The sequence below is a fragment of the Felis catus genome, chromosome C1, assembly GCF_018350175.1.
Source record: "Felis catus isolate Fca126 chromosome C1, F.catus_Fca126_mat1.0, whole genome shotgun sequence".
NCBI classification, from domain to species: domain Eukaryota; kingdom Metazoa; phylum Chordata; class Mammalia; order Carnivora; family Felidae; genus Felis; species Felis catus.
The window spans coordinates 188,768,669-188,793,089 of NC_058375.1; the positions used below are offsets into that span (position 1 = coordinate 188,768,669).

At 38.0% G+C, this 24,421-nt stretch overlaps 2 protein-coding genes across 9 annotated transcripts in view; both read left to right on the forward strand.

The window, feature by feature from the left end:
• The window catches only part of CARF (calcium responsive transcription factor), a 100,910-nt gene extending 82,453 nt beyond the window's left edge, over positions 1-18,457 (forward strand). For 2 of the 4 annotated variants that reach the window (XM_045034310.1, XM_045034311.1), the window contains exons 18-19: positions 16,905-17,338; positions 18,278-18,457. In XM_045034310.1, coding sequence (XP_044890245.1) covers positions 16,905-16,961 — 57 coding nt within the window. In that variant the 3' untranslated portion in view covers positions 16,962-17,338; positions 18,278-18,457. Of the gene's footprint in view, positions 1-16; positions 240-16,904; positions 17,339-18,277 lie in introns of those variants that run through there. The other 2 variants (XM_045034308.1, XM_045034305.1) reach the window with 1 other exon arrangement.
• NBEAL1 (neurobeachin like 1) overlaps positions 18,430-24,421 on the forward strand; it is a 180,000-nt gene continuing 174,008 nt past the window's right edge. For all 5 annotated transcript variants that reach the window (XM_045034302.1, XM_019838502.3, XM_045034301.1 and 2 more), the window contains exon 1: positions 18,430-18,564. In XM_045034302.1, coding sequence (XP_044890237.1) covers positions 18,514-18,564 — 51 coding nt within the window. In that variant the 5' untranslated portion in view covers positions 18,430-18,513. The remainder of the gene's footprint in view (positions 18,565-24,421) is intronic.

Here is a 24,421-nt window from a genome sequence, read left to right on the forward strand (position 1 = left end):
TATTTTATGTTGACAGTCCAGTGAAGTTCCAAGTCAACAGGCAGCATCAACCACAGACATGTAAGTGAAGATGTCTTCAGATTATTTTAACCTTCAGCCATTGAGTCACTCCCAGCCTTTGAGTCTCCCAGCTGAAGCCCCAGACACTGTGGAGTAGATACTAATCATCTCTTCTTTGCTCTACCCAAATCCCTGGTCCATAGAGTCTGTGAACACAATAAAATTTTTGTTTTATGCCACTAAGTTTTACTAAGTATTGTTTAATGCATAGCATAATTTTATTTTGTTAAAAACATATACTTGCATCATTGAATAAATTTAGAAAAATGGGGAAAATACACATAACTGAGTTGTCATGGTTATCTCTGGATCATGCATGTTTACAAATAATGACACAAAGTTAACTGAAAGGAAGAGAAATTTCATTCAAATTTAAAGATACCTGAGGATCTTTCCAAATATTTGTTTTTTATTAAATTTGTTTAAACAAAACAATAGCAACAGTTCATCTATTTCTTCCACCCTCCAACCCCTGCCTCTGGCAACCACCAATCTGTTCTCTGTATCTATGAACTTGGATTCTATTTATTAAAAAAAAAAAAGAGAGAGAGAGATCATACAGTGTGTGCCTTTCTCTTTCTTATTTCACTGAGCATAATGCCTTCAAGGGGCACCACAAGGTCTTAAGATGATTTGTTATGTAAGAATTGTGGAATAAAACGACCATGGGAACCTTTAAAAAAAAAAATGTTGTGATAGATGCAACCTAACAGTTTTTAGTGTCTGGAAATACTGGTATTATAAGAGAACCAAACAAACTATGCTCAGTCACCTGATGATGTTGGGAATAGGGTAGTGTTCAGACTACACATTGTTCTCCCCAAATCCATTTTCCATAGTATTACCTAGGTATATGGACTCCTAGTGAGAAATAGAATTTTCCAGTATCCTTTCTAGCTAGATGTAGGTGTTGACTAAAGTCTTGCTCATGGAATTTGAGAAGTGAGTGCCACTTCTGTGTAACCAAAAGGAAATGGTCCTTCATTTCCACTTTTTCTTCCTTCCTGTAAGCTGGTTGATAAGGACAATATCCTGTGAGTTCAAAGAGCAATGAGAAGGGGAGAACTGGGGCCCTTGAATCTCATTGTGGGATCGAGGTGCGCTACCTACCTTAAGACTGTTAGAAAGATTTAAAATTCCCATCTTATTTAATCCACTGCATTTTACATCTATATTACATTAAACTCTCCCTCCACCCCTTAACTTACACAGGTAGTTAAGAATAGGAGGGGAGAGACCAAAAGATAATAGGATTTGTACGAGCACAGCCTAGGAAGTTGGCAATGTTGGAAATTATCAAGGTACCACTTTAAATCAAAATCTGTAAAGGGTGGATCAGGAATCTAAAAAGGAAAGGAAGTTGCTGTCTTTAATCATATGTTGACTTATTTGGTCAGTTATTGGTCACTTAAGTATCTGGAATTTATCCTCCCTTCCATAACCTCTCTTGTTTTTAATAGCTATTACAACATTCTGATGAGAAATAAAATTTATAATGCCTAAATTATTACATAAATGCCTATTTTGGCTTTTAGCATTTTTTGCCTTTTTTTACCATATCCTAGTCAAGTAAAATAACTGCACCTTTCTTTCTCTCTCTGCTCTCTCTTTAATGATAAACTATACATAAGGTAAAGTTTACCATTTTAACTATTTTTAAGTGTACAGTTCTTTGCCATTCAGTACATTCACACTGTGTGCAACCATCTCCAGAACTATTATCCGTCTCCAGAACTTTTTCTTCATCTCTAACGTTAACTCTATAACCATTAAATAATAACTCCCCATCGTACACTGCCCTAAGTGGTTCTCTTTTTTGTAATAAAATACCCACTAAAACATCAGAAAGCTTTTAATGAGACTGAGTGGATAACTGCAAACAATAAGATATAATTGGGAAAGTGGGCATTTGATGTTAATTTTTTTTTTAAGAGAGAAAGAGAGCATGAGTTTGGGAGGGACTGAGAGAGAGGGGGACAGAAGATCTGAAGCAGGATGTGCTTGACATGGGGGCTCATACTCAGGAACCTTGAGATCATGACCTGAGCTACAGTCAGAGACTTAAGCAGCTGAGCCACCCAGGTACCCCAGGAAAGTAGGCTTGTGTATGCCACTTCTATTTGTAAAATTATTCAACTGAGGGTATTTTCTTTACAGTGGCTGCTTGATTTCTTATCTGGAAACCTAAAAGCTAAATGGGTAATTTTTTCTTTAGTTTTCTATTTTTCCTCTTAATTTGTACTGAAACAAGCTTTTGTTTCATTCAACTTATTCCTTTAGGGCACTATTTTCCATCTGCTTATTCGAAACTGGAAACCATAATCTTCTTGATCTCCTAATGTGTGTCACCATGATGAATCATATGATAAACAAAAGCTAATGATCCTTTTGGCAGGAAATAAATACAGGAATGGAATGCTCAGTAAACAAAGATCTTTCTCCTTAATTAAATACATTACAATAAAATAGGAAAAGTGAAATAGGTAACTTTTTTCAGAAATGTCTTCAGAAAACTGTGAAACATTTTGTGTTTTCATCATTGTTGACTTGACTGCCTTTAATATGTATTAACCTTTACAAACTACCTGAACTCAGATGTTTTAATAAGTGTTACTTTTTGATTACTATTAAAATTTTGTGGTAATATGAAAAAGTAAAGCCCTATGAGTCGGTCGTAGTTGTTTACCCCTGACACTCTAGATTTCATAATCTTAATTCCAAATACACTGATAATCATTAATCCACTTTATTACTGAAACAGAAAAAATGTAAGGAGCCAATAAATCAAACGAATATACAAATCAAAAGAATTATCAAAAAAACCAGAAAACTAGTACCAGATGCAGTTCCTAAGAACTACTAGATTAATGTTAGAAATATCATATTATTTTTTTTTAATTTCCTTTTAATATTTATTTACATTTGAGACAGAGAGACAGAGTGAGAGCAGGGGAGGGGCAGAGAAAGAGGGAGACACAGAATCCAAACCAGGCTGCAGGCTCTGAACTGTCAGCCCAGAGCCTAACGTGGGGCTGGAACCCATAAACCATGAGATCATGACTTGAGCCAAAGTTGGACGCTCAATGAACTGAGCCACCCAGGGGCCCCTCATACATTCTTTACTGTGAATAATGTAGGGGAAAAAAAGTAATTGAGATGTGTGGTTGTACAGCATACATGGGGTAGAGATTACATAGAGGTGGTTTTTTTTTTTTTAATTTTCTTTTTATTTATTTTTTATTTAAAAAAAAATTTTTTTTCAACATTTATTTATTTTTGGGACAGAGAGAGACAGAGCATGAACGGGGGAGGGGCAGAGAGAGAGGGAGACACAGAATCGGAAACAGGCTCCAGGCTCTGAGCCATCAGCCCAGAGCCCAACGCCGGGCTCGAACTCACAGACCGCGAGATCGTGACCTGGCTGAAGTCCAACGCTTAACCGACTGCGCCACCCAGGCGCCCCTTAATTTTCTTTTTAATTCATATAGTATTGTATTGCTGTAAGAAAGAAATAATCCTTGATACATAACAGTAAAGAGATCTCAGATACTTGAATTTGAATTAGAGCAATTGGATTTCAAGAAAGCTGCTTTCTTAGAAAATCTCTCCCAGCCTCAAATTTTTATTTTATTCACATTTAGGTAAAAGGAAATAATAATTTTAGAAAGAGAAATTGCTACTTTATAAGTAAAATTTTCCTGTAATTTCTTTTTTCTTCTTGATTAAAGATTTTTTCGGGGCGCCTGGGTGGCGCAGTCGGTTAAGCGTCCGACTTCAGCCAGGTCACGATCTCGCGGTCCGTGAGTTCGAGCCCTGCGTCGGGCTCTGGGCTGATGGCTCGGAGCCTGGAGCCTGTTTCCGATTCTGTGTCTCCCTCTCTCTCTGCCCCTCCCCCGTTCATGCTCTGTCTCTCTCTGTCCCAAAAATAAATAAACGTTGAAAAAAAAAATTAAAAAAAAATTTTTTTTTTCTCTACTGTAGACTTTGGAAGTCTTAACTTTCAATTAACTTTCCAGCCACCATTGAAAGTTTATTTTACGTGAAAGTGAAGTGGCTTTCTTTCATGTTTCAACTAAATTTTAATTACTGTATTCTGTGTGTTGGAAAGAGTGTAGGATTACATGTTGCCTTGGGAAAGATATCACAAGATGTAGGACAACAAATATAATTTTATTCTTGTCATGGCCTTGCTTAAAAACTCTCATTTTACACAGAATGAAATCTAAATCATTGATCCAGCATTCAGGACCTACTGTGAGCTAATTGCAACCTTTATCTTCCCAACCTCATCTCCTTCCTATTCTACGCTAGCTAGACTGCTCACGTAAATCACAGCCTCTTCAAAATTTAGAGGAGAATTTTCTGAGGAGTCAATCTTTTACCTAAGCAGTCTCTTTTCAGAATTCTTTTTTTTCTGGACACTCAAATTCTGACATTCCTTCAAGGTCTAGCTCAAGTACCACTTTCTTCCTTAAGCATAGTAATCATTTGGTAATATCTCCCTGCAACTCTCCGCACTGAATGTACCTTTACCTCTTTAAGAATTCTCTTCATTCTATTTATATTCTGTTCTTTATCTTATGTTTCAGATCTGCCTCTTCAGTCCTGAGTAATAAAGACGTTGTTAGAGGTATACTCAAGTAGAAAATACATGGGTGTTAAATTCAGATATAGCTAATTGGTGTGTATGAATTTTGCATTTCCCTCTTGCTAGCTAGCTGTGTGACCTTGTGCCAGTTAAACTTCTATACCACAATTATCTGTAAAATGAAGAGAATTCCATCTGTCTTGCAATGTTAATTTGATAGTTAGAGATAAAATATGTAAAGCATATGGTACTATGTACATAGTAGGTGCTCAACAAATTATTATGCATAGTTGATTTTTAATCCCCATTCAAGTGGTAGCCACCAATAGGCATCCCTGTTGAGTTAATTTGCACTTTTTTTGGGGGGGGTCATTTTAATACTTACAAAAAGTAAAACAAGATTATATCAGATAGGCTGTGTATAGTAGCTGTGGCTTACAAAACATACCAGTAATTTTTACCTGGTGAGTATAAAGAGAACCAAGGGTGTACACAGGGCATCACCACATTAAAGGACAAAAAAATTCACATTTTCTACATTGGAAAAAAAAAAGCACAGATCTCCAAATGTCTCTGAAGACCGAAAAAGTCAAAGTTTTCTGAAGGGTGGAAAAGAAGAAATCCGAAACGAAACTCTAAATGTAAAAAGATTTTTACTTCACAAGACCAATTTTCTTGGCTTCTGTTTCATATATATCAACAATCTCCACATTTTGACTATAAAAACTTCTGCTTTTTCATCAAGTACCATGGCAACACCATCTAAAATGCCCTGAGGTGAATTATGAACCATAACCTTAGAACAAACAAAATAAACTATTGTAGCTTCTTCTTCACGTATGTATTTTATAATTTTCTTATTAATCCATGGTCTAATCCATCGTTCCATCAATATAGAATCCACAATAGACCAGTCCAGGGGATAAGCAAAGAGCTCAGGTCTGGCCATAGGGATTTTCTCAATGAGACCTTAATGTGTTTGAGCTTTTCTTCAGTGTTTACAGTGCCTTTGGCAGCATTTTTATCATCTTCACCATAATCCAAGGGAACTAGTTTCCTTTTTAGGGATACATCATCACTGTCTTCATCCTCAAATTTGTTAAAGACACTATCTATGGGGAGTTTCTTTCTCTTCACAGAATTAGGTTGGCCAGGACTATTGGAAATACCCAATTTAAGACTTAGCTCTATTTTTGGCCCATGTTCCTCAAGTTGCTGTTGATCTGGTGAATTTTCATGAGGAATAACAGTACCACAAGGAGACTCATCCCCAACAGTGTTGGGGGTTGCATTGCCACTGGCAGAGGAAACAGGTGGAGCAGAACTAATGGGCCTCAGAGTTGGTTTGAGACAGGGCTTTTGCTCTGACTCTTCTTCCTCTTCCATTGGTTCCTCCCATTTTTCTTTTTCTTGTTTTTCTTCTTCCTCTTGCTCTGATTCTGGTTCTTGCTTTATCTGTGATTGTCTGAACAGTTCAGCCTCTTGTTCCATCATCTGGATCCAGGTGCCCTTCAGCCAGAAAGGCACTGCCTGATTTCCTCTAGCTCTTCCTTCTTTTTTTCTGTCCCGTTCATCTGCTTCCATTTCCTTTTGCCTACCAGGCAACCTTCTCTGAAGACCGCTTCCTCTGTAATATTTGGGATCGTCTCTATCATCGTCATAATCTTCTAAGAATTCTTTTAGTCATTTAGCTTCTTTTGCCATTTATCTTCTTCTTTCTTCTCTTTCAGCCTCTTTGTCATACTCCTGGGTTTTCTTCTGTTCTCAGATTTCCCAATTCTTAAGGTACTCTTGGTAAGCAGCTTCTTTCTCTCAGAGTTTTCTTTCAAGTTTTCTTTGTTCATAAGCATCTTCTTTGTCCTCTCCTCAGTCCCACTTCTTGTCTCTCTCTCTCTCTCTTACCTGCTCCAGTTCCCTTTCATGATCTTGCTCTTTTGTCTTGATCGACTCTGATCTGATCATGGTCCTGGTCTCTCTCTTTTGTGCGGTCACGATCCCCATCCCATTCTTATTCCTGCCCTCGTTCCTTCTCTTTTTCTATATCATATTCTTAAAGTTCTCATTTGACTGTTAAGTTGGATCTAATCTGCCTCTTACGGGGGTCCTGAAGGACATCTTGTGTGACTAGGAAATCCTAGTAACCTAAGGTTCTCAAAGGCGATGATTTTGCTGCCCCCAGGATATATGGCTTTGTCTGGAGACAGTTTTGTTTGTCACAGCTGGAAGATAGTATTTACTGGGTAGAGGCCAGGGATGCTGCTAAATAGTCTATAGTGAACAGGACAAAAAATCCAGTCCAAAATGTCAATAGTACTGAGGTTGAGAAACCCTGCTTTAAATTCATTGTCCTTTGGACTCTGAAAAGACAGCACAGTCAAAAATCTAGGATTAAGGAGTTCTGGGTTCTAGTTTCAGTTCTGTTGACTACAAGTGGTGCACTGCAGGACAAGTCACTTAACTTACTTCTCTATCCTCTGTGCTTCCTACAATGTAAATTAGCTATGGATCTGTCCAGTACAGTAGTCATTAGCCACATGTGTCTTTTAAGTTAAAATTAAATAAAACTAAAAATTAATTTCCCTGTTGCACAAGTCCCATTGCAATTGTTTAATAGAAATATATGGCTAATGGCTACTGCACTGAACAACACAGATGTGGAACGTTTCCATCGTTGCAGAAATTTCTTTTAAAAATGTTTTAATCTTTATTTATTTTTGAGAGAGAGACAGAGCATGAGCAGGGGAGGGACAGAGAGATGGAGACAGAATCTGAAGCAGTCTCCAGGCTCTGAGCTGTCAATAGAGCCTGATGCAGGGCTCGAACTCATGGACCCCAAAATCATGACCTGACCCGAAGTCAGACAGTTAACCAACCGAGCCACCCAGGATCCCCCCATCATTGCAGAAATTTCTGTTGAACAGTGCTTGTCAAGAATTTTGGTTACATTCAAATTCAGGCCTTGATTTTTCAATATTTAAAATGGACATATTGAATTACATGATCTCTAATGTAACTTCCAGCTTTCCAGTTTTGTGATCCCAATTTTTTTAAGTAAACTCTATGTCACATGTGGGGCTTAAACTCATGACCCTGAGATCAAAAGTCACATGCTCTGCTGACTGAACCAGCCAGACACTTCTAGTTTTGTGATTCTAAATGAGAATACGTAAGTAATGTACCTTAATAAAATAATTATAAATGGGTGGCTAAGGAATTTTGGAAACACCCACGTTCTAATCAGTGTAATCATAGAGTGTTTGTATTAGCATGTCTGACACTGAAGCTTAGACAATTTTATGGTACCTACCGAAAAGGTATGGACAGGACTTCCAGTTTCTGGATCAGCATGTAAAGATCTTGAAAGTCATCACTCCATCCTAATACCAACTGAAAAGCTGAACAAACAAAACAGCTTAGCTCCATCAGAGATGTGAGGTTACAGGGTAAAAAACTACCCCCAAAATTGGAGCGACAGGCAAATACTGAGAATTACAGCTTACCAGAGCAGAAATCCTGAGCAGAACCCTCAACTGGAACCCATACTGTGATAGGAAAATCTAAACTATAATTGATGAATTGCTGGGGGCTCAAAGCGGGTAAGTCTGAGAGTTAAAAACTCTAGGGGAGTGCAGTCATGGTGGGGGGCATAATTTTGTGAGTTTTATTTCTAGGAGCTCAACCAACTTCTCAAAGTAAATACTGGAGAAAAATACCCTCATGGCTCTGGCAGGGGAAGAGGGAAAGGAACCCTTTTCAAATAACCAGAGCATTCTTTCTTTTCTTTTTAACAAGGCCCACCATCAAGAGAAATTATTTTACCAGAGCCTAACTGATCCGGGGGTTAGGGAAATACCCAACTCCAGCCCACTCTAGCCATCCTTTCCCACTTAAGTGGGGGAAAAACTTAGAAACACTTATGAAGTTCACAGTTCAAAGGCACAAGCTCACTAAAGACTGAGACCTAATGATAGGACTATAGAAAGCTTCCCTTACCCTAACATCTTACCACCTCACTAAAGAAAAGTCCTATTTATTGCAGTTCCTTTTACCCAGCACATCACGTCTGGATATTAAAAATTTACAAGGCATACTAAAAGGCAAAAAACAATTTGAAGAGACAGACTAAGCATCATAACCAGACTCATAATATGGCAGGGATGTTGAGAATTATCAGAAAGGGAATTTAAAAAATTGTGATTAATATGCTAATAGGTACAAAAAAGAGATATACAGCATAAACAGAAAGATGGAAATTCTAAGATTCAAAAAGAGATGCTACAGATCAAAAGCACCATAACAGCAATGAAACATGACTTTTATCAGTAGACGACATGGCTAAGACCCTTTGAGCTTGAGGATATGTTAATAGAAACTTCCAAATGGGAAGCAAACAGAAAAAAGACTGAACAAATCAGAACAGAATATCCAAGAACTGTGGGACAACAACAAAAAGTGTAATGTGTGGAATGAGAATACAAGAGGAGGAAGAAAGGAACAGAAGGAATATTTGAAGCAATGAAGACTGAGAATTTCCCCAAAGTAAGGACAGACACCATATCACAGATCCAGAAATCTCAGAGAACACCAAGCAGGATAAATGCCCTCCCAAAAAAGCTACACCTAGGCATATCATATTCAAACATTAGAAAACCAATGATAAAGAAAAATCTTGAAAGAAGCCAGAGGGGAAAATATACCTATCTATAGAGGAGCAAAGATAAAAATTGCATCTGACTTCATTTCAGAAACCATGCAAGCAAGTAGAGAGTGGAGTGAAATATTTAAAGTACTGAGAGAGGGGCACCGGGGGGGCTCAGTTGGTTAAGTGTCTGACTCTTGATTTCAGCTCAGGTCATCATAGTTCGTGGGTTCGAGCCCACATTGGGCTCTGCACTGACAGCGTGGAACCTGTTTGGGATTCTGTCTCCCTCTCTCTCTCTCTGTCCCTACCCCTCTTGCTCTCTCTCTCTCTCAAAATGAAGCTCAAATGGATAAACATTAAAAAAAAACAACAAAAAGGAAAAAGAAAAAAAATAAAGCACTGAAAGAAAAAAACACAGGTAGAATTCTGTACCTGTGAAATTATCCTTCAAAAGTAAAAGGGAAATAAAGACTTTCTTAGACAAAATAAATACATAAATAAATAATAGAAAAGGGAAATTCTTCCCTTGCAAGAAATGTTAAAAGAAGTTCTTCAGAGAGAAGAAAAATGATAGAGGCCAGATACTCTGGTCTACATAAAGAAAAGAAAAGCATCAGAGAAAGAATAAGTGAAGGTAAAATAAAACTGTTTTTCTTATTTTTAATTGATCTAACAATTGTTTAAAATAATAGCTACAATATGTTCAGTTATGTGTGTTTATGTATATATGCATATGCCTGCTTATGTATAAGTGAAATGAATAATGCAAGGGATGGAGAGAGGAATTGGGAAATATTTTGTTATTATAAGGCTCTTGCAATGCCTGTGAAAAAGTATAGGGTTATTTAAAACTGGATTTGGATTAGTTGTAAATGTATATTGCAAACTCTAGGCAACCACTAAAGAAAAAAATATTGGAGAGGAAATGGAATTATATAAACTATTCAGTTAGGGGTACCTGGGTGGCTCAGTTGGTTAAGTGTCTGACATTAGCTCAGGTCATGATCTCACGGTTTGTGGGTTCAAGCCCCGCGTCGGGCTCTGTGCTGACACCTAGAGCCTGGAGCCTACTTTGGATTCTCTCTCTCTTTCTCTCCCTCTCTCTCTCTCTCTCTCTCTCTCTCTCTCTCTGTTCCTGTCTTGTTCCTGCTCTCTCTCTCTCTCAAAAGTAAACATTAAAAAATTAAAAAATAATAAAAGAAAATATTCAGTTAAAATCATAAAAGGAGGAAAAAGTGGAAGGAAAAATAGGAACAAAGAATAAGGGCAACAAATAAAATCCAGTAACAAAGATGGTACATATTAGTACACAATATCAATAATCACTTTAAATACCAATTGGCTAAATACACCATTTAAAAGACAAAGATTGTTGGGGCACCTGGGTGACTCAGTTGGTTACGAGTCTGACTTTTGGTTTCAGCTCAAGTCATGATCTCACAGTTTGTGGGTTTGAGCCCCACATTGGGCTCTGCACTGACAGTACTCGGAGGCTACTTGGGATATTCTCTCTCTCTCTCTTTCTCTACCTCTCTCTGCCTCTCCCCCCTGCTCATGCATGCACTTTCAGTCTCTCTCTCTCAAAATAAATAAACTTAAAAAAAATATTTTTTTAATTGTCAAAGTGGATCAAAAAATAAGACTCAACTATATGTCATCAAAAAGCAACCCATTTTAAATACAAAAAGACCCATATAGATGAAAAATAAATGTATGGAGAAAGATAAACCATCCTAACACTAAATAAAAGAAAGCAGGAATAGCTATATTAATTTCAGATAGAACAGACTTCAGAGCAAAGAAATTTATCAGGGATAAAGAGGGGCATTACATAATGATAAAGGGGCCAATTATCCAGGATATAATAATTCATAATTTGTATGTTCTTTTTTAAAAATTTTTTCCTAATGTTTATTAATTTTTGAGAGAGAGAAACAGAGTGTGAGCAGGGGAGGGAGAGAGAGAGAGGGAGTCACAGAAACTGAAGCAGGCCTCAGGCTCTGAGCTGTCAGCACCGAACCCATCAACCCAACATAGGGCTCAAACACACAAACTGTGAAATCATGACCTGAGCCAAAGTCACACGCTTAACCACCCAGACGCCCCCATAATGTGTATGTTCTTTTTTTTTTTAATGTTTAGTTATTTTTGAGACAGAGAGAGACAAAGCATGAATGGGGGAGGGTCAGAGAGAGAGGGAGACACAGAATCTGAAACAGCCTCCAGGCTCTGAGCTGTCAGCACAGAGCCTGATGTGGGGCTTGAACTCATGGACCACCAGATCATGACCTGAGCTGAAGTTGGACGCCTAACCAACTGAGCCACCCAGGTGCCCCCATAATGTGTATGTTCTTAACAAGAAAACATTAAGGGGCATCTGGGTGGCTCAGTTGGTTGTTTCCAACTTTGATTTAGGTCATGATCTCACATTATGGGTTTGAGCCCCAAGTCGGGCTTTGTGCTGACAATGAAGAGCCTGCTTCAGATTCTGTCTCCCTCTCTCTCTGTTCCTTCCTGACACTCTCTCTCAAAAATAAATAAATATTTTTTTTAAAGGGCGGGGGAGGGGGGTGCCTGGGTGTTTCAGTCTATTTGGTTAAGCATCTGACTTCAGCTCAGGTCATGATCTCATGGGGCTCTCTGCATCGGGCTGTCTGCTGTCAGCCCAGAGCCCACTTCAGATCCTCTGCCTCCCTCTCTCTCTGCTCCTCTCCTACTCCCTCTCTCTCAAAAATAAATATACATACATACATACATACATACATACATACATAAATAAATAGAAAACATCAAAATATGTGAAGAAAAACTAATAGAACTGGAAGGAGAAATAGATAAATCTGCTCCAAGTATATAAAAAATGGACAAATCCATCAGGCTGACCTAAGGACATAGTTGAACTCAATATCACCATGTTGATCATATTGGATATAGTTGACATCCATCAACTGCTTCACAAAGCAACAGCAGAATACATATTCTTCTCAAGTTTACATGGAAAATTCACCAAGATAGACCTCATTCTGGGCCATAAAACACACCTTAACAAATTTAAAAGAATAGAAATTAGTGGAAAAGCTTTCTCCCTAAAGTCAGGAACAAGACAAAGATGTCCACTCTAACCACTTTTCTTCAAATAGTACTGGAAGTCCTCACCATAGCCATCAGAAAACAGAAAGAAATAAAAGCCATCCAAATGGGTAAGGAAGAAGTAAAACATTCACTATTTGCAGGTGACATTATACTATATTAGAAAACCCAAAAGTCTTGACAAAGAACTACTAGAACTGATAAATGAATTCAATAAAGTCACAGGATACAAAATCAATGTACAGAAATCTGTTGCATTTCTATACACCAATAATGAAGCAGCAGAAAGAGAAATTAAGAAAATAATCCCATTAAAGTGCACCAAAACCAACAGAATACCTACGAATAAACTTAACCAGAGGTGAAATGTCTCCAACTCTGTCCAAGGGAAACTGTATTCTATCTACTACAGTTGAGTATCTGCTTCAGTTGGTAGGTTGTCCATAATGGGAATGGTTGCATGTAGGTTATTATATAAGATATCACTACTTATCAAGTTAATCTAATTAATTTACTTGCTCTGAACCATGATGAAAAAGTAACTCAAAGATTATAATTTACCTATGTTAGTCATTTTTTTTTAAGTTTATTTATTTATTTTAGAGAAAGACAGGGAGAGAGGGGCAGAGAGAGAATCCCAAGCAGGCTCCACACTGTCAGTGTAGAGCTAATGCAGGGCTCGAACTCGTGAAGTGTGAGATCATGACCTGAGCCAAAATCAAGAGTTGGATACTCAACTGACTGAGCCATCCGGATGCCCTGATCTATGTCATTATTTCTTTGAGGTGATAATCCTCTCACTGATTTACATAAGTAGTCCAATTGTCTTGGCAGATGTAATTTTCATTGTTAATTAATTTAGTAACATTCTAAGGTTATATAGGTGAAGTGAACTGAGACTCTTAACCCTGTTATCAGAAGAGAAACTATTTGAGTACAGGACCACCTGGTAGATTAGAGAGGGCCATTTCAGTTCATGAGTATGCCTTGGTGAAAATAAAGTGAAACTTTACTAAAGTAGAATAGGAAGGATAGAAAGGGAGGTTAGAAATGAGAGCCATACCACTCAACATCAAATTACAGGAAGAACTGCCAATTATGGACCCCAACAGAAAAATCTTAAATTGGAAAGAATCACCAATTACAGTCCCCAATGGGGAAAGAGGTACATTGCATCTTCTACAAGAAATCAACCACCCCTGTAACTCAGCCAATGAGAAATTGTCATCATGAAGACCCCATGCTTTTGTCCAATCAACTTGCATTCAGAACATTCCTTCCCAACTTCTTCCTGCTTCTCCATAAAATAATATTCCTCTCCTTTGTTTGTTGAACTTACCTATGGTTTTGCCATATTTTGCATGTTCTGAATTGCAATTCTCTATTATTCCTGGATAAAGACATTTTTACTGGATTTGCTTTTAAGGTTAACACATTTTGTCATGAAAATTAGGCCAGAAATATGATTTTAGTATAGCAAGGCCATGTTGTTTCAGAAGGTGACTAAGTAACAATTTTACTAAGGAAATATGTTCTTCAGGTGACAAATGTGTTGGCCTTGAGGTCTGCCTGAAGAAAAAGTGGCTATAGCTTCACTGGTGGAGACACCTAAGTGTTGATAAAAGACTCACTCATAAAACCAAAGCTTACCCCCACTCCAGGGAGCTACCAGAAGTCTCAGCACAGGAAGACTTTTGGCATCTAGCTGACACTAGATGCCATCTAAATGCAGAATTTGGGGGGCACCTGGGTGGCTCAGTCGGTTGAGTGTCGGACTTTGGCTCAGGTCATGTGATCTCATGGTTTCGGGTTCAAGCCCCGTGTCAGGCTCTGTGCTGACAGCTCAGAGCCTTGAGCCTGCTTTGGATTCTGTGTTTCCCTCTCTCTCTGTCCTTCCCCTGCTCATGCTCTGTTTCTCTCTGTCTCTCAAAAATAAATAATAAAAAAAAAAATTGAAAAAATTAAAAAAGAAAAAATAAATGCAGAATTTGGCAGACTCAAGAAGGGACATGGAATAATAGACATATAGTGAAATAGATAATTTATTCCTTTTATTTTATAGTCTGCAAATATTTATTGGGTGTCTCTTGTGTATAAGACACTATTCAAGGGCCTGAAAGTATATAGCAGTGAATAAACTCCCCGTGTTCATAGTGCTCCCATTTTACTAGGGGGAACTCACAATAGACAAATTATATGTCAGCTGTTAAGTGCTACAGTGAAAAATAGAGAAAGGAAGGGAAAAAGGACGCTATTCTCTAAAAGAAGGTGAGGGGATGCTTTACTGATGTCTTAGTATGTTTGGGCTGCTATAACAAAATACCACAGACAGTAGATTACAATTTCTTTCTTCCTTTTCTTCTTTTCTTTTTCTTTCTTTCTTCCTCTTTTTCTCTTTCTTTTCTTTCTTTCTTTCTTCCTTTCTTTCCTTTCCTCATTTCCTCCCTTCCTTCCTTCTTCTTTCCTTCCTTGCTCCTTTCCTCCATTCCTTCTTTTTCTTTCCTTCCTTCCTTCCTTCCTTCCTTCCTTCCTTCCTTCCTTCCTTCCTTCCTTCCTTCCTTCCTTCCTTCCTTCCTTCCTTCCTTCTTTCTTTGTCTATAGGCTGGAAGTCCAAAATAGGGTGATTGTGTGAATGCCATCTTCCAGACTTGTATTCTCACAGAGTTGAAAGCTCACATAGGGAGCTCTGTGAGATCTATTTTATAAGAGTACTAATCCCATTCACTAATGCTCCTCCCTCATGATCTAAGTACTTTCAAAGGCACTGCTTCCTAATACCATCACCTTGGGGGATAGGATATAAATTTTGAGAGGACCCGAACATTCAGACTATAGCAACAGATAAAGTGATTCTTCAGCAGAGGTTTGAAGATTGTGTGTGGACATTTGGGGAAGGAGAATTCCAGGTAGAGGGACAGCTTATGTAAAATCCCTGAGAATAGAATATGCTTTGTGAATTTTAGAAGCAGCAAAGAAGCCATTTGTCTGGACTGAAATAAGGGGAGGCCAGAATAGTCGGAGAAGGTAAAGAGGTAAGTGTGGGAGGAAAACACAGGTACTTTCTGGTTGTTTCAAGTGGAATGGGAAACCACTAGAGAGTTTTTAGCAGAGGAGTAACGTCTTATTTCTATGTTAAAAGACCACTTTGCTTACTGTGTTGAGAATAATGCATGGGTAGGGAGAGTGCATAGGCAGAGGCAGGATGACAAACTGGTTATGAGATTATAATAATCTACAAAAGATTTAGTGGTAACTCACATCAGGGTGGTAGTGGTGGTGGTGTACGAAAATGGTTAGATTCTGGATATATTTTGAAGCTATAACTGAAAAAATTAGATTGAATGTGAAGTATACGGGAAAGATGGCAAAGATACTTCTTAGGTTCTTGGACAGCACACCTGGAAGAATGGAGTTGCTAATTACTAAAATGGCAGATCCCAGAGCAAGAATAATTCCTCTCCGTTTCCTTGAAGTTTTCATATATTTTCACATATGTTCTTCACAACCAAAGAGAGATGCTGAAAAGGCATAATTGGGAAATAACTACTGGAAATTACTCTCAACTTTGCCCTCTTGCAGTGAAAGCAGGTATTAATAGTAAAGGGGGAGCACATAGCTGGCTGAGGCAGAAGAGAATGTAACTTTTAATCTCAGGGTTGTGAGTTCAAGTCCCACATTGGGTCTAGACCTTATTTAAAAAAAAGGCTATTAACAAACAAAACTGTAGAGGAACGGGCATGGCTGTGTTTCAACAAACTTTACAACACTAAAACTTGAATTTCATCTAATTTTCAAATATTACTAAATCTATTCTATTATTTAAATAAAAATTTATTTATTTTGAGAGAGACAGAATGAGAGAGAGAAAGAGAGGGAGAGACAGAGAATCCCAAGCAGGCTCCACGCTGCCAGTGCAGAACTGATGGAGGGTTCAGACCCTCAAAACTGTGAGATCATGACCAGAGCTGAAACCAAGAATTGGAGGCTTAACCAACTGAGCCACCCAGGTGCCCCACTCTTATATTATTTTAAAAATACGTACCAAGCAAGACACTCTGCAAAACCTAAAATATTTACTGTTCACAGTTTGCCAAGTTTTGGTACAGATGAAAAGATGGGACATTAATTAGTTGATAATCTTGGTATGTGGGGTTTCATTATGCTAGTTTACTTTTGTATAGAGTTGACATTTTCCTAATACAAAGTTTTTTAAATGTTTAGGTGTACCAAAGGTGATTTATCTTGTATGTCTTCCTTCTCATCCCCTTCCGACAAAAATCTCCTGAAAGTTGTCTAAATCTAGTAAACGCAGCCGTTTGTCTTGTTTTTCTGAAAAAGCAAAAACTCTTCTGAAGCCTTCAGTAGTGTTAAAATAAGCACTTTGTATTGGACATTTCGTGACTGCGGAAGTAGAAAGCACAAGCGAGATTAAGGAAAAGACTTTGTTGTTCTTTTTCAGGGTGTGGGGATAGTTGTCTGTTTTCTTGTTACTATACACTACCAAGACCAATCCCCTTTTTACAGGAAATCAAAACAAAACCCCCTTTAGTGAGCACTCCAGGATTCTCCGCCCTCAAATGAGTCCCGGAAATGACGCCATCAGCCAAAGGCTACCTCTGCCCGGCCCCAGGAGTGGCGGTGTATTAGCGTCAGCACGTCTGTCATCCTACTCGTCCAGCCTGGGAAGACTGACTGGAACGTCCCGGCTGGCGCCAGCCCCCGAATCTTCGGGAGCCCGGTCGACTGCGAATGCGCAGGAATGCTGGGGCGGGGCTTCAAGTCACTCTGCCCCCGGCCTGCGCGACCAATGAATAGCGACTGCCCCGGGCCGGCTAAATCCTTAGAGTCCGGAGTTATTAGCCGAGAGGAAAGCCCCGCCCTTGTTTCCTTCAGGCCCTCGCTCCCCGCCTCGCGCCGTCGTCGCCCCGCCTCCTCTCGCCCGCCTTCCCTGCTGCGAGGTGAGGTGACACGGCTGGGGAAGGGGGCGAGGGAAGTAAGTTAGACGTCGGCCTGGCGGCGTTGGCGTAGCACCCAACGTGAGCGTGGTGACGGGGAGCGGGTCGTAGCGAAGAAGTGGCCGCGTGGCAGACGTGGGAGGGTCCCCGGTGCGTGGTGGGGAACGCGCTGTAGAGTCTGTGGCGGCTATGAGGGGGCGAGGTCGACCCGGGTGTGTCCCAGTGCGGTCTGCAGGGCGTGGATAGCGGGTCGGAGGATGCGGAGGAGCTCGCACTGCACCATTTCCAAAGCTTCTCTTGGCAGCTTGCACACCTTAGGTTTGCCTCTGTTTCCGTTGTCTGGGTTGCGAGGAGGAAATTTAAAGATCCCTAAAAACACTGGGAAGCTTTCCCGGGGTGTTTACCTTGCCAGTGCGTGCTCCTTTCTTCCTGAGGTAGAGGTAGAGAGGCCAGGTGGGCAGGTTGGCTTTCACTCTGCGAGAATTGTTAAAACAAACAAACCAGGAATTCCTCACCCTCCTCCCCACGCCCTGCCCTGCAACTCAACGACAAACATTCCCTGCAAGTCTTAAGCAGACTAGAATATTCTAAGGGATTCTTTGTCTTTGAAATATAGCACTAGTAAGTGTGGCCTTCTTTTTGTTTCTAGAAAATATGAATGGCAACGGTGTTTTGCGGTTTATTATCACTGGACGCATTTTTGGTTATGAGTACTTGTCTCAGGGTCTGCGCTAGAGAATTCTAACTTTATATTGATGTGAAGTATTGTGTTAGCAGTGATGTTTCCCCGAAGCACTACTTTCTGTAAAATCAATCAGTATAAAAGCTTAGCTGGTTGTTTGCAGGAAGTGAAGTAGATAAATCTATAGTTCTGATAAATCTACAGTTTTTATTATGGCCCCTTTTTCTAGCAAACTTTTTGCGTATTTTTGTCTTTCACAGATTTATTTAATCGCCCAACTACCATGATGAAGAGAAGTTGGAGTGACTGCTAGAACTGAATTTTATTGATCAGAAGACAGCCCATTTGATTTCACTTATTTTTGTTTTCCCTTCTGCTTTGAACATTACTGTAATGGCTGAAAAACTTGGAAAATAAAATGAACATGCTGTGGTCGTGAACATAATTTTTTTTTTTTTTTTGGAGGAAAAATTAAAGTGCCAGAGTGAAAGCCAGAATGGCATCTAGAGAGAGGCTCTTTGAACTTTGGATGCTTTATTGTACAAAGGTAACTGCTTTCCTTTTTATTTCTAAGTTTTAAAGTACTTTGTTGTAAAATTTTGTGACTGGCCTTATCACTTTAATGCATAGTATTATAGTAATGACCCAGAATTTAACAACATGGATTTTTCTATTTTCCACTTTTCCCAGGTTTGAACACATACACGATACTGACACCCTTTTTAAACCTCTAGGGTGTGGTTTTTATTTTTCTTCAGTGATTTTAAGTTATGTAAGTAATATGACCTTAGCAGAAAAATAAAATATTTTTATTTTTGTGTTTTTCTTTTTCTCCCACAAGTAGGGGTAGGATAGAGATATTTTTATGAGAAGAACATTCAGCATTTTTTCCTATAATTAACCTTTTAAATGGTATAAAAAATGTTATTCATTATGTAAAAATGTTATTGATTTGAGGCGGTTACTACAAGCTTACTGATAGTACCTTATGAGTATTGTCTCATTTAATCCTCACAACAATCCTGGGAGGTGGCTATTGTACTTATCCCTTTTTACTGGTAAGAAAATTGATGCAGAAATTAAAGGGGCTGTTGAGAAGCAGAACTGCCTGAGTCAAGTCCATGTTTTTATCCAGGATGATTCCTTAATATTTTTTATTTTCTCATTCAAAAATAATGTTTTCTGTCTTGGTCTTTATGTGATTTTTTACATGTTAACTTTGATATTAAGGAGAAGGGTACTGAAAAACATGTTTTTCAAGAGAGGAGCTACATTACTGCTTTGAAGATACTGGCAAGGGTCAGAGAAACATCTCTAATTTACTGCTTAAGTTACTTTAAGTCTGTGGTGAAGTTCTCAAGTCTCAGCTTCTGTTTCTGCATTATCCCCCTTCAGACTCCTTTTTTATACTTTCAGCTTTTTAAAGAACAAGTTATTCTTTAACAAATGATCTTAGTTATCTCTAATACTAAATTTTAGAGGTCACCCTGGAATTTTCTTTGACTTCCTGGTTTGGTATTTCTCATAATTAGTGAAGGATATACTTTGAAATGTTTGATACGGATTTTTAAAAAAGCTTTGTAGTCTTGTGTAATTTAATGCCAGAAATGTGTTTTTAAAAATAGACCACTCTTCTAATAAAAAAGGAATTGAATTCACCACTTTTGGAAATAGTCACTAACACGTGTCAGCCAAAAATTAAAATGCATTTTAGTATGAGTGGTAGTTTAAAAATGACTTATTTAAAAATACATCAGACATACTAGATTTTACATTTTCAGAATGACAAAAGTTAAATGCGATTACATTGTCTTATTCATTACTTTTTTTGTTTCTAGGTGGAGTTAATGTTTTGTCATTGTGCTTATTCAAAAAATGGTATAGGGGTGCTTGGGCTGGCTTAGACAGTTAGAGCATGCTACTTGTGATCCCAGGGTTGTGAGTTCGAGCTCCACGTTGGGTGCAGACATTATTTAAAAATAAAATCTTTTAAAAAAAGAAAAGATAGTATAATTTGTTGGCATACACAGGTTTATTCTTTATAACTTTTAATATAAATATGAGTCCTTACTCTTTTATGAAAATGTCTAAGTAAATAATGAAGACCCTTCATGGTCAAATTTTGAAGCCTATTTTTGGACAGGAAGATAAATCCCATTTTTATGTTTAAGTTCGTTGTGTACTTATTAAGATTTAAACTTTTTCAGCTTTTTTCAAAAATTGTTATTAAAATGATTTTTATGTTTCATTAGTTCATGTTTAAACTTGTAAGCTAGATGACAATTTTCTTTTCTACAAACACTTTGAATTCAAGTAGTTTCCAAACATACCTCATACATATAACACTTCTTTTCCCTGGTGAGGATGATTGCCAGATACCCAGTTGTTCTCCATACTTCTCTCTAGTCTTAGTGCTCGCTCAAGCATATTGCCCTTCTAACCACGGGATTGTTTTTTTCACCTAACTTTTAAACTCTCTTTTTACACCTTTGATGGGCTTTCAGACTCCTTCAGGACTCCTCAGATATTCTTTTAGCTCCAACTTAGTCTCTTTCTGGGCTTGCAGTTGTGAGGTCTAGTTTTGGCTCTGCTCCTGTTTTGTTTTGTGACCTTGAGCAAGACTTACCTCTTTGGGTCTCACAGCTTCTCATTTTTCACGTAAGAGTGTATGTGTACATATGTATGTGTGTGTACAGCGAGAATGCTTGCCTAATTTACCGTTAAGGTTTTCATTTGTTTTTTTTTTACCTCTGAGGGACATGCATTTATTTTGTTGTCCTTCTTACGGATTGTCATATAGACCTTTTTAATTCATCTTCCTTTTTAAGTTTTTTTAATGGAAGATTTGAAGTGGGCATAGAGAAGATAGTATAGTGAACTCTTTTGTATCTGTCACCCTGCTTCAGTAATTACCACTTCATGTTCAGTAATGTTTCATCTGTAACCTTCCACTACCCCTGAATTATTTAAAAAAAAAAAAAATATATATATATATATATATTTTAATGTTTATTTATTTTTGAGACAGAGAAGAGACAGAACATGAATGGGGGATGGTCAGAGAGAGAGGGAGACACAGAATCCAAAGCAGGCTCCAGGCTCTGAGCTGTCAACACAGAGCCCGACGCGGGGCTCAAACTCACGGACTGTGAGATCATGACCTGAGCTGAAGTCGGATGCTTAACTGACTGAGCCACCCAGGTGCCCCTATATATTTATTTTTTAACATTCATTTTTGAGAGACAGAGAGAGAGTGTGAGCAGGAGAGAGGCAGAGAAGGAGACACAGAATCCAAAGCAGGCTCCAGGCTCCAGGCTGTCAGCACGGAGCCTGATGTGGGGTTTAAACTCACGAACTGCGAGATCATGATCTGAACCGAAGTCAGACGCTTAACCGATTAAACCACCTCGGTGCCCCTAGATATACTTTTAAATATTTATGGATAAGATGATGTTGTCTGGGATTTGCTTTAAAATAATTCAGGGGTAGGGGCACCTGGGTGGCTCAGTTGGTTAAGCCTCCGACTTTGTCTCAGGTCATGATCTTAAGGTTCGGGAGTTTGAGCCCCACATCAGGCTCCATGCTGACAGCTTGGAACCTGGAGCCTGCTTTGGATTCTGTGTCTTCCTCTGTCTCTGCCCCTACTCTACTCACATTTCTCTCTCTCTCTCTCTCTCTCTCTCTCTCTCTCTCTCTCTTTCTCAAAAATAAAAATAATAAAAACATTGAAAAATTTAAAAAAAGTGTATCTAGAAAACAACTCTTAAAAACATAAGCACAATACAATAATTCTTTAAGTCATCAAATATCTGCACAGTTTAAACTTTTCTGGTAGTATCATAAATGTGTTTGTTTTCCTGCTGTTTGACTCAATATTTAAACAAAGGATACACATCATATTTTGTTGAAAATGTCTATTAAATCTTTTAATCTATAGGTTCCCCCTCAGCATACTTTTTATTCCTTCTATTTATTTGTTGAAGAAACCAGGTTTTGACATTAAAGTTTTCCTCAGTCTCAGTTTTTTAAAAAAATTTTTTTGTCAACTTTTATTTCTTTTTGGGACAGAGAGAGACAGAGCATGAACGGGGGAGGGGCAGAGAGAGAGGGAGACACAGAATCGGAAACAGGCTCCAGGCTCTGAGCCATCAGCCCAGAGCCTGACGCGGGGCTCGAACCCATGGACCGCGAGATCGTGACCTGGCTGAAGTCGGACGCTTAACCGACTGCGCCACCCAGGCGCCCCATCCTCAGTTTTGCTGGGTTTAATTCCTTCATTTTAATTAATTGTTTCCTTTTTCCTGGTATCTGCAAACTGGCAGATATAGAGACGTGGCTGATTCACATTCTGTTTGGTGGGGGGAGGCTAGAATAATTCATGTGTCTCCACTATCAATGAGTTATACCTACATGTGGTAATTATTTCATTAGGAGTTTACAAAACTGATACTTCCAATTCTGTCATTTCATTATTAGCAGAACATATATAGAGAAATGTCCCCTCATCAGTTGATGACAGTTCCTTACAGGGAAGGCAGGCAAGATAGATGCTTGATTCTTTCTCTTTATTTTCAGGATAATGACTTGATTTACTTACCTCCTCCCAAGTTGATCGATTATTTTTCTTGAGTATCAAATTCATCTTTACTGATTAAAATTTAAATATTGTCTACCATTTTTCTGCCCTAGTTGGTGTGTTATCCGTACCAAACATTATATACATATCTGATTAAAGAAGATGGCTTCAAAGATTTATGAAGGTCAGCTTCCAAGCAGTAAGGTTAGGACATCCTCCATATTTGTCACAGTGCTGACCAGCATATGTATTTTGCAGTGTCTTAGCCATAGATCAATATTAAGGTACTATCCTACTGTTTCTATATAAGGTGATATTTTAAAAGTTGCCACTGAGAATTATAAAAGTTGAGTAGGTGTTTAAATAGGGTTCTATCAGAAATAATGCTTGGATAATACTGCTTAGGCAAAAGAAAAGAGAATGTATAAATATGTTTTCTACCTGTTAGTCTGGGTTCAGTTGTAAACCTTAATGCTAATGATTAAAGTCTTTCAAGTACGATTAAAGTAAATTACTGGTTTCAGTTTTTGGCAGATGGCTTCTCATGTATGAAACTTCATATTTGAAAATAATTTGGGTACAAAACTTGGCAGTTTGTTTTTTTAACCAAACTTTTCAGGTCTAACTTTTCACTTTCTCCTTCTAGGAACACGATTTAATTGCATTGTTAGAAACATGCATCTTCCTACTAGGTTATTTGTTAACCTCGTGTAGTTATTGCATAATATAGGCTGGCTGATTTCTGAACACCCAGTATTCTTGCTTACTATAGATTCTTTTACCAGCTTATGTAGTCTGAACTTTTCTTGTCTCCAAATGGTCACCCAGAGTCAAGGATTTTATTAACAGTGCATTTCATATAGCTCTTATAAGTTAAACATTAATTTGAACATGCTTAATCACGTATCTGGATTTTAGTTTACTAGTTAACTACTTGTTGTCTAAACATACTTTTCTTGTCTGAGTATATTTTTCTTAAGTATTGAAGGCAAATTTGATTTGCTTTTTAATATCTAAAGATTTTTAGTTCATACTATCTATAGTAGACATCATGTTATTCCCTGTATCCTTTCACATTGTTTTTTCACATAATGTGTTTATGGTAAGAGAGACAGTGCTGAAAATGATTTTCATCTCTACATCATCCTACATCATCCTTTTTGGAATTCATATATTGCAAATAACGACATGTATGTATCATAAAGTCCATATCTCAACTCCCCTTGGATAGGCATTAAGATATATTTCTGTTAAACATTTAGTCTCTTGGGAATGCTACAGACTATGCAGAAGAAAAACTGAGCCTCTCAAATTGTTTGGTAAGATTAAGTTATTTTTGTTCTGTGTAACAGTGGAAAGTATCAAATACATTAAGTCACTAAAAAGATACAGGGTAACTCAAAAGCATCATGACATTCGAAATGTGGCAGTGTGGGTTAAAATTCAAGGTTCATTTTTGTCATTTGCCTTTTTTTGTTTTGTTTTTTGATGCTAATTTTACACTGAAAAATTTTATGAAGCTACAGAATTAGAGCCAAGATTTAGTCCCAATTCTGCATCTGATCTTAAGGAAAAAACCTAAAAACAGGTTACATAATTTCTTCTTGTTTTAGTTTTCTCATCTGTCAAGTGGAAAAAAAATAACTTTTTTCATCTGTTTCAAAATTGTTGAGAAAAAAATGAATTGATTTTATTTAAATGTACTGTAAGGGTAAGAAACAAAATGTAGTCTTTATCAGTAGTTTTAAGATACATATATGAGCTTAAGAGTATGTATCATTACTTCCATTTTGCCTTTATTTAAGATAATAATAGAGAATAGTATTCT